A 17,326-nucleotide genomic window follows, 5' to 3' on the forward strand; every position below is an offset into this window, starting at 1 on the left:
CTTGTACAGTAAATTACTTACATGAAATACTTTAACCAAGTGAAATCACAAAAAGTGGAAGATCTGAGAATCCTCAAAAAACTTTTGAGACAGCAGAACACCCTACTTTAATTTCATGTCAAGTATAGGTACCAAAAGCTGTTGTTGTTGTTGTTGTTGTTGTTGTTGTTGTTATTATTACTACTACTAAATTTGATTGCGGCTACATTCACGACTACAGCCTTTCCCATGTTAATACAGAACAAAATCAGTGGAACAGTGCTGAAGAGCTGAACATGTTATCTACAAAGTAATTTAGATGACAGCACCATTATTACAGGATCTAATGCAAAACCCATTCGCTTCGGTGCCTTTATGTACAAATTCTAGTCAATTCAAAGTGACAAAAGCAATAATTTCTATTTTACACCTTTGCATTTAACTAAAAGCTAACTTTAGGACAGTCTTTGATACATAACAATGAAAACAGATTTTAAAATTTCAACCTTCTTACCCATACCAACTTCCGCTGCAGTCAACAAGCAACCCAACAGACTGTCTCAGTCTGATTTTATAGGCAAATGTCAATAGTTACACACAAAGTTTTTCAGAAATACTTTTACAATCTTTGGAACTAGATACCTCTTTAACATCATGATTAAATACACTACTGGCCATTAAAATTGCTACACCACAAAGATGACATGCTACAGACACAAAATTTAACTGACAGGAAGATGATGCTGCGATATGCATGTGATTAGCTTTTCAAAGCATTCACACAAGGTTGGCGCCAGTGGCGATACCTACAACGTGCTGACATGAGGGAAGTTTCCAACCGATTTCTCATACACAAACAGCAGTTGAGCGGCATTGCCTGGTGAAATGTTGCTGTGATGCCTTGTGTAAGGAGGAGAAATGCGTACCATCACGTTTCCAACATTGATAAAGGTCGGATTGTAGCCTATTGCGATTGCAGTTTATCGTATTGCGACATTGCTGCTTGCATTGGTCGAGATCCAATGACTGTTAGCAGTATATGGAATCAGTGCGGTCAGGAGGGCAATACAGAATGCCAACGGCCTCGTATCACCATCAGTCGAAATGACAGGCATCTTATCCACACGGCTGTAACGGGTCGTGCAGCCACGTCTCGATCCCTGAGTCAACAGATGGGGGACATTTGCAAGACGACTAACATCTGCACGAACAGTTCTACGAGGTTTGCAGCAGCATGGACTATCGGCGCGGAGACCATGGCTGTGGATATCCTTGACGTTGCATCACAGACAGGAGCGCCTGCGATGGTGTACTCAATGACGAACCTGGCTGCATGAATGGCAAAACGTCATTTTTTCAGATGAATCCAGGTTGTGTTTACAGCATCATCATGGTCGCATCTGTGTTTGGCGACATTGCGGTGAATGCACATTGGAAGCGTGTATTCGTCACCTCTATACTGGCGTATCACCCAACGTGATGGTATGGTGTGCCACTGGTTAAACGTCTGTCATCTCCATTCACATTGACGGCACTTTGAACAGTGGACATTACATTTCAGATGTGTTACGACCTGTGGCGCTACCCTTCATTCGTTCCCTGCGAAAACCCTACATTTCAGCAGGATAATGCATGACCGTATGTTGCAGGTCCTGTACGGGCCTTTCTGTATACAGAAAATGTTCAACTGCTGCCCTGGCCAGCACATTCTCTAGATCTGTCACCAATTGCAAATGTCTGGTCAATGGTGGCCAAGCAACTGGCTCATCACAGTATGCCAGTCACTGTTCTTGATGAACTGTGGTATCGTGTTGAAGCTGCATGGGCAGCAGTACCTGTACACGCCATTCAAGCTCTTTGGTTCAATGCCCAGGCATATCAAGGCCGTTATTACAGTGGTTGTTCTGGGTACTGACTTCTCAGGATCTATGAACCCAAATTGGTTGAAAATGTAATCATATGTCAGTTCTAGTATAATATATTTGTCCAATGAATACCCGTTTATCATCTGCATTTCTTCTTGGTGTAGCAATTTTAATGGCCAGTAGTGTAACATGAAAAGCAGAAAATCAAAGTTCACAGCACAGTCTGGAGTTAATTTTCACTGGTATTTCATAACACTGCATCCATCCTTCACTTCATATCAATGAATTTAATTCAAGATAAACAAGTCCATAAAAATAAAAATACAGCCAATCATTGAGTTATTAACAATATGTTCAACACACATTTTTCAACACACAAAATTATTAATCAAAAATTAAAATTGAGTTCTTTGATAATGAACTGTTATTATCGATATGAAATGTTATGATGTCACATTCATTGCATCCTTGATGATGATTTGTTTTAAATAAGAGTGGAAACTTAAGTGGGTTGTCAGGTAGGTCCACATCTACATGTCTTACAGCCGCTATCTAGAAGAACTTCATTCAGAACACACTGCCTGACTGGATGCAGGACTTGCTACAGAAAATAAGAGAAAGCATATGATTTATGCATGATGAGTCTCTAGCACACATTCTTCAAGATGTAGAAGATAATATTTTGCATAACAGATGAAGAGCTATGGAAGGACCATAACCATGGCCTATACATTCTCTGTGACTTCAGACCTCTGACTGACTAATTGTTGGGCCATCTGCAACTACTGATTTATGTTACAGACCTCCCTTCACCAGTATGTCATATCAGACTATGAAACTAAATTATTTGTCTTCCAAAAGCACTATCTGAAAGTGTTCCAACAGTCTATGAACTGATGAGTGCGTACGTATGAAGAAATGAGAATATGTCCTGAAAATTGTTTTGAGATCTTTTCCTCAAGAACCTGCAACATAGTTTACATTAGTAAGATAAAATATAAGACTTGAAAATGTGTGTTTAAATGGCTCCTTTTTCTTGTTTTGGTGCACGAAAATTGCCCTCAAATTATTTCTAATATGCACTGTACAGATATAATATTTGTGTCTTATTCAAAGCTTGTCACATTATCTTTTGTACTAGTAATTCTCTCTCATTTAACTACAGCTTGTCAAGAAAATTTAATTTAACATGTAATGCACCACCTTGCTTTCTGTAGCAGCTAGGTAATGCAATTATTAAGATATGTAGTATTTTAGCATCCCTAAATATTAGGTTAGTACAAAATCATCCAAAAACACTTAATACTATATTTGACTGAAGGCCAAAAACCTAAACTTTCTTTTCTGAAAGAATGTTTGCAAGTAACTGCACTAGCATTTTCTGAACCAGATATTTACGAGTACTAAATTTTTCAATCTCCATAACCATCTATACTGAAAAAGCTTTATATGATCTCTGCATACACACTATGTAAAAAAGTTAGAATCCAGTAGTTCCAGAAGGTCCAAGGCATGTCTTGAGTGGTTTGCTTAACCGTTCAACGTAATTCTACAATATTCTTGTATATTTCAAGTAACTTGTTACCTATGTTGATGCACTGCTTCAATTTCACAGCCGGCAAATTTTAACTTTGCTTCGTCATCGAAAGTATTCTTCTCATTTAACAATTTTGGAGCAGCTGTCAGACCATCAATCCCACTAAAACAAACTGGCTTAAAAAATAAAAACATTGACTACACCTGATATGCAGCAGTCTTCATTTTACCAACACAACTTTTTATTAATACCGACCAGAGTAAACGTTTTCTGCAAACATATTTAGTGTTAAGATTGTTGATCATTCTACAAATCATTATAAGTGTACAAAAGCAAATGCATCTATGAGTTTATAAGTTCCTATTTCATGTAAAACTTAAAACGTTCTGAGAAGCTGCTGACAATTTAGAATGTACTATGCACACAATGGGAGATAAGGATCCAAACCCTTATTAAATATATTGAATACTTTTGCGTGATACCAATGACATCACACCAGCAAGTCTTGCAATTTCTGAATGTATTACATACACAAACTGGTGATAATCATCTTAATACATTTAAACAGTTAACTCCTGTTATTGGAGTAGTAAATTTTTAAGGACTGTTGAACAGTGAGTTGGCTAAGGTGACACTTTTTGTGGTGAAGTCAAAAATTCAATGAGTCATACACTTGTTTGCCATTGTGGTCTTCACCCCAAAGACTGGTTTGATGCCGCTCTCTACGGTAGTCTATCCTGTGTGAAGTCTTTTTCTACCTCTAAAGTTTTTAACCCCACACTTCCTTCCACTACCAAAACTGTTAATTCCTTGATACTTTAGCCTGTGTACTTGTATATTGATCCCTTCTTTTAGTCAAACTGTGTCAAATTTCTTCTTTCACCTATTTGCCACAGTACCTCATCATTAATTATTGAATCTACACATCTGATTTTCCACATCCTTCTGTAGCATCACATTTCAAAACCTTCCATTCTGTTATTGTCTGAACTACTTACCGCCCACATTCCACTTCTGTACAACCTAACATTCCATCACACACACACACACACACACACACACACACACACACACACACACTTTTCATTTATGTTCACAATTCCTCATAACAAGCCTGTGCTTCAGATAAAGTTCATGACAAAATGACATTTCAAGAGTCTTAATTTATTGTAACAGGATCTAGAATTATAGGCACCACACACAATTACTGAAATGGTGCACCTTACTATTTTCAAAAGAATCAGCACAAAGAAAAGAATATATATATTCCTCCAGGTAAACATTTGTTTACAGCTGATTCTTGGGACTCGATACATATTTATTAACCCATATTTTTACAGGAAAATAATTATTTACTTTGCTACAACTCAGGTTAAATCATTAAAGAAAAGCAGATTGAAGTACTTTTGTTTTTCTTTATCAAAAAATTTTCATAAGTACATGAATTTGAAATCATGCCTATCACAACGCTGATAGTTCACTTAAAAATTTTTAAAAATATTCTTATCCTACGTTTCCCGCTTACTATGAAATACCGAAAAAAATTTAAGACTAAGACAGGAAGAAGTTTTCCACCTCAATTATTTTTAATTGAATTTCAGTCTTACTGCAGTAATGCTCAGCAAGGTGTGTTACAGCTAAGTGGAATGCAACCATCACTGGCCCTGCATATCAGATAAAAAAAAAAAACTAAACAGGCCATAAAGAATCTCAAACAGGCATTGTAGGTACACAATTTTTCTCAGAGGTTTACCACTTTTGATTACATTCAACAGCATACTTACCTATTTTCACACAGACAGCACATGTTGCTAGATTTTTCAACATTCTATGTGGAACTACTGATAAAACATTTCAGATCACATTAAAAAAGATCAGAAGACACAGTGAAATAAATACCATACAGTATTTTAAATGATCTCTCATATTCGAATTACAGCTCACTGAAATACTTGTGCAGATGATTAGCAACTGACTTTTCTGCAAGTTTTGTCTTGTTATATAAAGAATTACTTTATTACATGTAGGATTTAAAGCTACTATAATCATCATGATAGTAAATTCATGTAGAATTTTGTATGGCTTCCATAATAGTACACTTAAACACACTGTACAACTAATACTGGGAAAGCTGCGACGGGCACAGGAAATTGGCACAGAAATGTGTAAGGGTGGGGCGTGGGGACTATTGTGAGCTCTCCCCACCCCACCAACACACACACACACACACACACACACACACACACACACACACACACACACACACACACACACACACACAGAGAGAGAGAGAGAGAGAGAGAGAGAGAGAGAGAGAGAGAGAGAGAGAGAGAGAGAGAGAGAGAGAGAGAGAGAGAGAGAGCGCGGGGGGGGGGGGGGGGGGGTCGGTACCACACTTCCATTTTATGAATTTATGGAGTAATTATAAAAAAAATTTAAAAAGTTACATTTTTCCATTCTGCTCATGGATAGTTTTTATACATAAACAACTTATTTGTGAGTCAAATAAAGCATTCCAAAATAAAGTGAAGGTACACAGTACATTTTGATTTTCTTTTTCTTAAAAAATCTGTATATCATATTTTACATTGTGCATACAGAACAGATTTACAGAACTCATGAACTCACTATGCAGAAAATTACAACTAGACTATTACCTAATATCTTCAATACCTTACAGTTACTACATCTTTTGGGAACACTGATTTCAACATTTACTATTATTATAGGGTATCAAAATTATTTATTTAAAAATACAGTTAATAAATTTCCTGAAACTGACAGCAACTAAAGTACAGATGGCTACCTCTGCATCTGAATTTGGAGAAATTTAGTACTTCTGAAATGCCACAAATTTCTTTTCAACCTTTCAGAGGAATGTACTTCAACAGTGAAAGTTATTACCATGTTCGTCATTTCACATGCCTCCCACAGTTCCAATCTTCACAAATGCGAAGAGTAAACTTAATGCTCAGACAAAGAATACATATAATACTTTGGCAGCAATATCTGTAACTTCACTTTTAACAGAATGTAAATGCTCAACATAATGGAAACATTTTGCACATGCTCTTCTTTTCCTCCTACCATAAAGCACATTTGCCTATTCACTTCCAGATAAACATCAATCATAACAATACGGGAACTTACAAGAAAGTAGTTTCATCACAAATTGTTATCCTTAACCATATTAAGTTGCTATTCTTCAAACAAAATCAAGGAACAACTGCAACTGCAAAAAATTAAAACCACCACATATTCACACAGGGGAGAAAAATCCACAAGAGAACAAATCCAAATGTCCCAACTAATTGAGAACCTGAAAGTTTAACAATACTGTAGCAGTACCAAAGTGGCACTTGTCAATATAATCCTTTAACATGTTTACTGTTGAAGAGAAGTGATGTGAAGCCAGTGTGTTTATAGTTGTTGGTAAATCACTGTGCAGTATACTTCCATATGATACTAACAAATTTTATAAAATTATGTAAACATTTATAGATTTTTAGTAACAAACTGATTACTTGTGTGAAAGTTTAAGACAAATGTTTTCGATGGCAACCATCTCACGGTGGAAAATCAATATAACTACAGCAACTACAAAGAGTATTAGTTGTGTATGTTCATAGCAACCAGACTCCCTTTTGAAGTCATGAGAATTGCGATAGAATCCTGAATACAAAACACTTCATTAATGATAAGGGTAGAGAAACCGCTATAACAACTTTCTAAGTTTGCTATTCTTTTTAGAAACAAAATTTAAAACAAAGTATCCTTGGAAATCAGTTTTAATGCCACACACTGCATCTGAAAAACAAATGCATGGCACAAAACATTGGCAATGGTTTATCTAACCATGCAAGTTTTCTACAAAGAACAGTAGGAGCTTAAAATTATACTGCTTTAAATACAAGGAAAGTGAGGAAAAAGATGTTGTGCTTTCAGAGAGGATTTAGGTAATGAATATACACAATTTTAATGTATTTTAAATAAAAAAGCTTAGTGAAAACCAACCCTGTAATATATTAGAACTGTGTGAAAAATGTTTCCCATCAAGCGCTATGAAGCATTATTTTCAAAAGCTAGACACCACAAATGTGGAGTGAAAACCATTTTACTTCTTTGCAAGTAACTGATAGCCACCAAATAAATTCATTAAGAATGAATTATATGGGACCACAGAAGTGTAAAAAATTTAAAAAATGGATGGCAAAACATTGTATGTTTTGCAAAGTCACTAAGAGGGAAGAAAGTTACACGAAAGGCAGAAACGCCTTCCACAGGTGTGGAATAGATACCACTTCACTTCTTTGCAAGTAACTGATCTCCACAAAATAAATCCATTAGGACAGGTCATTATGGGATCACAGAAATGTAAAAAATTAAAAATGGATGATAGAACACCATTTCTTTTGCAAGCGGTGGCACAACACACACACACACACACACACACACACACACACACACACACACACACACACACAAACACACACACAAACGACTGTTGTGATTGAAGAGCTTTCAGGGCTATCCAGTTAAATAATGTTATCAATAATCGATTGCTTTCGTTGTCATATTTGTTTTGACAAGTACCAAAAATGTGAGTAAATTTAAAGGAGAAAGAACAGAAAATTAATCTGGATTGAAGTATCTAAATGAGAACAGTTGGAAAATAGGTAGTGTCCAACATATTTTTAATGGAAAATATGGGAACTATCCTAAATTTTATCTACTTGCCAAAAAACACATTTGACAATAAAAATATTGATTAGTGGAATGGCAATAATATTACCTTTCATCTTTAATAATGGAGATAGAATCAATAATTGGACAAAATCAAGTACAAAAACAACATGAACAATCAAATTTTACTCTGGGTAAGTTCCCCAAGGGGATGGTGGGCAGATAAATATACTCTTGAATCTACTGTCGGAACATTTTCAGTGACTGAACATCATGTTCATAATACTTACTTCAAACAAAATAAAACAACATGATCTGTAGAACTAATTTCAAACATAATATATTACTGAACTGTTATTTTAGGCGAAAGTAATATATTAACACTATACTACACTTCCACAATCTTTTTTTTTTTTTTCATTCACCAACAAAAATTTAACATAGACAAGGGGGGCAAGGGATGCTGGGGAGGGGAGGGAGGGATAAACAATGGTATTAAGTAAGACCACAGTGAAAACTAATGAACAAACAACAGTTGGTAGGTGGAAAAGTGGGTGGAGGGTGGGGACTGAGGAGAATGGTAGTGAGAGTCTGTCTGACATTTCCATCTGGCATACAAAATGTGCCCCTTACCTCTACCTTTTCATTTATCATGTAGGTGCCATTTTCTGCAGCATGATGGTCTGATTTTATAAAACAGCTGGCATTGGTTATACATTAAAATTGTGATATATCAGGCAGTTGCAAAGAGGCGTGGCACACAAACAGTTTAAAATATATCTCTACAACATAAAATGCAGGATCAGCACACCCAACATTAAGTTTATGAGCATTATTTAAGATCAGTCACTCACTCACGTCAAGAAAATGACTACTACAGCAGCACATCTTTCACGTTACGTCCGATCACTTCAGTTTTTAATAATTTACAATTGTTATTACACATTAATGCCTCACTGCCAGGGACTGTGCTGGTTTGGAATCCTCCACAATTGTCCATCACTGATTTTCAGTACACACTTTCAGTCACTGAAACCCGTAAAACGTTCACTCGTCGCCACCTTCAACCTCCTCTGAAAAAAAAAAAAAAAGAAAAGAAGTATATTCATACACTCCACAACTTTTACTTTATCTACTTTCTAGGTAACACACACTCTTCAGACAACACAAACATATCCCATGCAGGCATGCTAATATTTTACCTTCCTCACCCACTTCTTCAGTTTCCTCTTCATCATCATCATCCTCTTCATCATCTTCCTCTTCCTCTTCCACCAAAACATCGCAATCATCATCTCCCTCACCTTCTGCCTCTGCTTCCTCATCTTCTTCTTCCATGTCTTCCACAACAACCACAGAGTCATCTCCTTCATCTTCACTAGCAGCAGCATACATACTGAGGATTATTACATAATTTAGGACATGCATCAGTAACTTTATCATGTGTGCCCATTATTACATATAATTAACAATATCTTTTAGAACTGATAATGTGAAAAGGTAAAATTTAAAAGTTAAAAAAATAAAGAGGATTGTCAGCATAAGAGAATAGCCTCCACAAACATTAAAAGCATATTTGAAGAAATCTGAAGAGGTATCTATTAATTAGCAAAGGTCATGTTAATTCATATCGTACACATTAACTGTAAAAATCACAGATGTAAATAACAATATTGATTTTCTGAGTTTTACTTATCTTCATTGAAAGTTTGTTAAAAGATGAAACAATTATAAAAAATAACAGTTTTTTTAAAAACTGCGTTGACATGAGGACACGTGTAACATTACTCAAAGTTTCCTGGAATGAGAATCTCTCTAGCTGTCAGTGGTAGGTACAGTTGCCTTCTGACCCTACATGCACCATAACTAACGACATAATAAGGTTGCGGTCCCAGATTACGAGGTGGCTCTAATATTCGAAAGAGAGGAAGGAAGGAAGTTAAAGACAATGAAAAATTAAGATATAAACAAAAAGAAGCTAAGTACAAAATATGAGATGAATCAATGTAAGTTCATGATGTCCATTATGTGTTGGTAGTTAACAGCTATGTTCCACAACTAGTACTTTGGGTATGAGATAAATTACTGACTTTTTTTACAGTTCATCCTTATAATTAGCTATAATTTTTCAATATGAAAGAGTCATACCAAAGTGATGTGAAAAAAACACAGCGAGAAGGAACGAAAAGAAAGGCATGGGAAAATTCTACCTAATGATTAATATGGCTGAATCAACCAACCAGGCAGTATGACAAGGATCAGCACTATTACATCCACAGGTAAGGATAATTTCCAACATTGTGCTGTTACGAACACGGGCTCTGTTAAACAGACTTAATAGACGTCAGTGACATTCCATAAACTAATGGATTATGCCAATCTGATATAAAAATGAAAGCTGTCCTTAAAATCCCTTGTGTTACTTTTTGTTTGACATGTTAACACGGCATCATATATTTAGTAGTTTATAGATTAGACATTTTGTTGAGTGCATTCCGTTCAGTGAACAAGACCTATGAGTAGTATAGTAAATACAACATCGTGGCTTAACTTGGGTGTTCTATTTTCAGCTCATGAATTGCATTCTAAACATATCAGAATTATGCAAACAACAATGAACTTACATATAAAAAGGGAAGTTAATTTAACTAGTATGACACGATTTACTATCATCAGTCAAAAACCGAATGTCAGTAAAACCTATTAATAAAATGATTAATCCTGGCAGCACTCGTGTGTTTGTGCTTCGGGTGGGGAAGGTTTATCCTATGGTTAGTCTGTTTAACTGATCTGTGGAGCAAATGCTCCAGTTAATATGTTGGTCCAGTTTCATCTCCGTTCAGCTACTTTATGACTGTGTGTTTCTACCATGTGTCTTAGAAATATGACAACTAATTTGTAAGGGAGGTTATGCACATCATACATAGCAACCCATGGTGTACGCAACAACGTATGTGGGGCTGTACACGAGAGTACTGGAGGAGAACTCTGCTAGGTGTGAGTACTAGAGGGGAATGTGAGGATTTCCTCATTCAAGCACTAGCCAGCATGTAAGAAGCATGGAATGAAATACGAAATGTGAACTTTCAGATGCACACATAATGTATGGAATAGCTGAGGGCAATGGACAAGCCACTAGATGCATTTATCGACAATGTTTCCCAGGCATTAACTGCACCACAGTTTGTGCAAGTATGGGTGATTAAGGCGTGGCAGGGCTAGTGAGGGCTGGTCACAATTGGTATATTTAATAATTAGGGAAGAAAATGTGTTGGATTCTGTGGAGACTAATCCAAGCACCAGCATACGTGCCATTACCTCAGGCTTAAGAATGTCCCATAACAGTGTGCAGTGTGTCTTGAATGCCGAGTCCTAACACATCTTTCATCCCCAAATGGTGCAGTTTTTGCACAGTGGTTTCTGCAACAAAATGGCCAAGTAGAGAGATGTGTATTTCACAGCATAGGTATTGTTTGCTGATGAGGCCACATTTACTAGGTAAGGCATAGTCAATCACCACAATGAGCATTTGTGAGCACCAGGAAGCCCCACATAGCACATCACTTCAATTGGGCAATACCTTTACTTTCTGCTTTACCACCACGAATTATCAGACATTTCTGGAACAGGTTCTTCCCAGCATGCCAGAGGATGTTACCAGTAAATGTGAGAGGCAGCATGTGGTTTGAACATGATGTGCCGACTCACAGGCATTTGAGCAGACCACTGCCGCATCGATGGACTGGGCATGGTGGATGGGTTCCTTGGCCCCCACACTCACCAGATTTATCAAGCCATTATTTCTTTCTGTGCAAAGCTATGACATCTCTCAAATATAGCGATCATGTGGCGCACTTTCGGAGCTCTGGCAAAAGTTAAGTGTTCAGTAATAGAATAATATTAAACTTAGTGTAAATTATAGTTTAGATAGTTAAATTAACGTCTGTGTTAGACTGTGTATTGAAGGTTTCGCGAATATTAGCGTATTTTACTCGTAAAGAAGGTTTTACTAAACTGCCGGTTTTCGTCAGTGTTTGTTTACATTTGTAGGCGTAAATTTTGTGTGTGTGTAGACCTCTTATTATTACTTAACTTTGCGCCTATAATCTTAAATACTTCTTTGGTCAATAATTTATCGTCGGATTGTAGATTATTCAAACTTATTTGTTCATAGACTTTCCATTTGGCGTTTGTTTACTTTCAGGTAACGATTGTTTAAATTCACGTAGCTCGTTAGGTGGCTTGCGGAGTATGGATGTAGATGTCGATCCATTGTAGGTTCATTATCTTACTGATTTAAGAATATAGTTTGTTGTATTAAGAGATCATTGTTTAAATTTTATTACTGTACATTGCCATGAGTACTAAGTGTGGAAGCTGCCGTAGGAAGATAGAATCGGGTGTGGTATGTGGGGGTGTTTTTCATTGTGGCTCATGTAGCGGGAAATTTGACTAGATTGTGCTTTTGGCTCTCCCATGGAACTGTAGCTTCTGTAGTATAGAAAAAAGATTCATACAACAGGAGGAAAAGATGTGTGCCCTTCAGGCTGAACTAGATTCGGTAAAAACTGAATTAGCTAAGTTAAAAGAGGGAAAAAGACAGCGGGAAATTGGAATTGGTAAGAAGGAAATCGTGAAAAGGGACCAGCCATGTAGATGTTGTCGAAGTTCCAGTTATGAATAAATTCTCCTTGTTACCTGAAATAGGAAGGGAGGAGCCAAAAACAGGAGTAGTTGAAAGTAGGGTGCAGCAGACTACTAAAATTGGTAACAGCATTAGGTCGGGAAAATCTAGTAATAGGAAAAGAAAAGTCTTGCTGCTAGGTAGCAGTCATGGGAGGGGTGTAGGCCAACTAGTGCGGGAGAAATTAGGAGCAGATTACCAGGTCATGAGTTTGTTTAAGCCAAGTGCTAGGCTTAGCCAGGTGATAGAAGACATAGGACCACTCTGTAGGGACTTTGACAAGAATGATGAGGTGATAGTAATAGGTGGGGGCAGGAAACAGCCTGGCTAAGGATAGGAATTATGATATTAAGAGTGACCTGGATAAAATAGGAGCTGCAACAGGATATACGAATGTGGGTTTTGTTGAGGTATTGCAGCGTTACGATCAGCCCTTCTGTGTGGCGAGTTAACAGAGAGTTGAGTGAGCAGCTGCTGGACGGTGCAAAAACACACATTTATACAGTGCCTGTTGGTAGCATTGGGAGATGGGGATACACTCGACATGGCCTGCACCTAAATAGTCTAGGGAAGGATAGATTAGCTGATTTAATTGTAGGTCGTCTAAAGGGGGCCACTAGCACTCAAGGCAAAACCCCTGTGACCCGAAAGGGCATAGGGGCACCTTTTTTAGGTTGAACAAGATGTCCAGACAGGCACCTCTTAAAGGTAAAAAAATAAATGGTTCGAATAAAGGTAGAGGAAACAGCTGTGTTAATATATTTCACCAAAATTTCAGGGGATTAAGGAACAAAATAGACGAACTAATAATTTGTTTTGAGAATATTAAAAATACAACAGAAGTTGATGTACTGTGCCTGTCTGAACATCATATAACTACACAAATGGAAAATGTAAATATTAATGGGTATAAACTAGCAACTTATTTTTGTAGAGACAATATGGAGAAAGGAGGAGCTGCCATTTATGTTAAGGGGGAACATAGTTTTAAAAACATAGAAACCGCAAAATTCTGTGTAGAACAGCACACTGAAGTATGCGCTTGTAAGCTTAAATTGGACAGTGGTAAATTCATAATTGTGACTGTGTATAGGTCCCCACTTGGAAATTTTCAAATGTTTCTTAAAAACCTAGATCTCTTGCTGCGTTATCTGTCAGAAAAGGGAAAACACATTATCATTTGTGGAGATTTTAACGTAGATTTTCTTAAGCACTCAAGCAAGAAGAACGACCTTGAACTATTACTTTACTCTTACAATCTGACATCAGTCATTGATTTTCCTACTTGTATTGTACAAGACAGTAGCACCCTGATAGATAACATTTTCATAGACCAAGATAAATTAAAAGAAGTAAGCACCTATCCTATTAAGAACAGGCTTTCTGATCACGATGCACAGCTACTTTCAATTCATGACTTTGCTCCATACAGTAATGTGAGAAAAACAAACAAAACAATATGCCCAATTAACCATATAACAATTCAACAATTCAACAATTTAAGGAAAGCTTGAAAAGGATAAACTGGGAGGATGTTTATCGGGAACCTGATGCAAATGTTAAATTTAACTTATTCCATGATAAACTTGTGGGTATATTTCAAAACAGTTTTCCTAAGAAATTAGTGAACCATAATTCAAATAAACTTGATAAAAACCATGGCTGACTAAAAGGATTAAAATTTCTTGTAGCCGGAAATGGGAACTATACCAAGACACTAGAATAAGTCGAGATGAAGAAAAGCTCAACCATTATAAGAAATATTGTAATATATTAAGGAAAGTTATAAAAAAAATCCAGAAGTATGTGTATCAAGTCTGAGATTAGCACCTCTGATGACAATATGGAATATAGTTATAAGGGAAACAGGGCAACCAAGGTCACAGGACAACAGTATTACTGTTAAGCACAATGAAAAGCTTATAAATGAAAAATCACAGGTTGAAAACATTTTTAATAATCATTTTATAAATGTAGTGGAAAATATAGGCACCAGCTGCTCACCAGATAGGGCAGAACTCTATATGAAAGAGGCATTCCCGGTGCAAACAAATGAAATTGAAATCCTACCCACCTCACCGTCTGAAATTAAGAAAATAATAAATTCACTTGAGAATAAAAACTCACATGGAACTGATGGTATCTCCAACAGAATACTAAAATCTTGTCCACACCTGATAAGTCGAGTTCTTCGCCACATATGTAATAGCTCATTGAATCAGGGAATATTTATTGACAGATTGAAATATGCCATAGTTAAACCCTTGTATAAAAAAGGTGACAAGACAGACGTCAACAATTATCGTCCTATTTCACTTCTGACATCCTTCTCAAAAGTGTTTGAAAAAGTAATGTACTCAAGAGTAGCTTTACACATCAGTGGGAATAACGTTTTAACAAAATGTCAGTTCAGTTTTCAGAAAGGTGTTTCAACAGATAGTGCTATACATGCTTTCACTGATCAAATTTTAAATGCTCTGGATAGTAGAACATCACCAATTGGGATTTTCTGTGATCTCTCTAAGGCTTTTGATTGTGTGGATCATGAAATCCTCTTAGATAAGCTGAAGTACTATGGAATGAATGGTTCAGTACACAGATGGTTCACTTCATATTTAACTGGTAGAATGCAGAAGGTTGAAACAGTAAACCAACATAGTACACAAAGGGCATCAGATTATTCAGACTGGGGATGTATCAAGAATGGGGTACCACAGGGTTCTGTCTTGGGGCCTTTATTGTTTTTAATATATGTTAATGACTTGCCTAATTATATTCATAAAGATGCAAACTTGGTTCTCTTTGCAGATGACACAAGTATTGTAATCAAGCCTAAAAAGCAAGAATCAGCTGAGGAAAATGCAAATAATGTTTTTCAAAGAGTTATTAGGTGGTTTTCCGCAAATGGACTTTCATTGAACTTTGAAAAAACACAGTACATACAGTTCAGTACAGGGAAAGGCATAACACCGGAAATAAATATAGAGTGTGGGGGGAAAATCTTTAGCTAAAGCAGATAGTTCAAAATTTCTGGGTGTCTGTATTGATCAGAATTTAAACTGGAAGACATACATTGACAATCTACTGAAACGATTGAGCTCAGCTACCTATGCTATTGGTGTCATTGCAAATTTTGGAGACAAGCACATCAGTAAGTTAGCTTACCATGCATATTTTCATTTGTTGCTTTCTTACGGAATCATCTTTTGGGGCAATTCATCACTAAGAAAGAAGGTATTTTTTGCACAAAAACGTGTTATCAGAATAATGTCTGGGGCTCATCCAAGATCATCTTGTAGACAATTATTTAAAGAATTAGGGATATTGCCAGTAGCTTCGCAATATATATACAGCCTAATGAAATTTGTTGTTAGTAACCCAGATCACTTCAGAATTAATAGCACAGTCCACAGCTACAATACTAGGAGACAGGGTGACCTTCACTACCGTTCATTGAATTTGACATTGGCACAAAAGGGGGTGAATTATACTGCCACAAAGATTTTTGGTCAATTGCCAAACAATATCAAAAGTCTGACAGACAACCAATCAGCATTCAAAAGTAAGTTAAGGGAATTCCTGAATGACAACTCCTTCTACTCCATAGATGAATTTTTAGACATAGGCCAAAGAAATACAGTAAGCATTAACAATTGTACCGTATATAAGACTAACAATGATTATTTGGGATAAATGAATCTTGTGTACTTTGACACGTTCCACATCATTACGAAAGAATCGTGTTCATGATCCATGGAACAAGTAATATAACTAACTAACTAATCTGAAATGTATCTTGTTGCAAGTATCATTTGCTAAGCAAATTTAAAACCTTAATGATGTGCCCCATCTCACCTAGAAGTTTGTCAGAAGATTTCTGGGACATCCTGTATACATTTTCAAAGGTAATCTGTTTTATTGAGTTTTATTACTTTATGTAGTTGTGTTCTATTTAATGTTGGAAATACATTGGTGAAAATTGTTTGTTTGTTTGTCACTGGGTAATCCGACTGGTTGTGGCTGTGGACATTTGAAATCACAACTCAGAGCCGAAAACAGCGACAGTTTACATTCCACATAAGCTGGCCATGTAACAGTCCATCACCAGTACCCAACAGAGACATAGAATTAATAAAATCCTGCTACAACATATACAAAAAAAAAAAAACCTCCCCATTCCACATGCAATGGGCACTGCAGAAGGATCATGAGTGACATATGCAATGGTGTAAAAATCTGAGATATTAACAGCTCGTGTGTGTCTCATACACCACAAATTACTGTTTAAATTTTGTCGAAGGGAATGCAGAGGCTAATAATAAAAACACAGCCTTGTTTTATAAAAGAGTTGAGAACATTAACAATTTTATGGGGTCAGCATGCTATGATGCAGCATTTAGAAACTTGTTCCTGGAGTGCTGGGCTGGGAGGTATGACACTACCTATGCATTCAAGAAGGGTTTTTTAGACTTTCTGAAGATTCTACCAAACATAATTGTTATGATCAAGAAGTGTAAAGAACAAAGTGTAACGATAACAAATGGAAGGCCCCCAACATGGACAACTGATTCGGCTTTT

At 36.5% G+C, this 17,326-nt stretch overlaps 1 protein-coding gene across 4 annotated transcripts in view; it reads right to left on the bottom strand.

Annotated features, from left to right (window-relative positions):
* Positions 1–4,776: 4,776 nt before the first annotated feature.
* LOC126299247 (protein SET) overlaps positions 4,777–17,326 on the bottom strand; it is a 61,739-nt gene continuing 49,189 nt past the window's right edge. Inside the window, exons 6-7 of one of the 4 annotated variants that reach the window (XM_049991035.1) lie at positions 9,267–9,460; positions 4,777–9,137 (exon numbers count right to left, since the gene is read on the bottom strand). In XM_049991035.1, the coding sequence (XP_049846992.1) occupies positions 9,112–9,137; positions 9,267–9,460 (220 nt within the window). In that variant the 3' untranslated portion in view covers positions 4,777–9,111. The remainder of the gene's footprint in view (positions 9,138–9,266; positions 9,461–17,326) is intronic. The other 3 variants (XM_049991036.1, XM_049991038.1, XM_049991037.1) reach the window with 3 other exon arrangements.

This window comes from Schistocerca gregaria, chromosome X (assembly GCF_023897955.1).
Source record: "Schistocerca gregaria isolate iqSchGreg1 chromosome X, iqSchGreg1.2, whole genome shotgun sequence".
Lineage (NCBI taxonomy): Eukaryota > Metazoa > Arthropoda > Insecta > Orthoptera > Acrididae > Schistocerca > Schistocerca gregaria.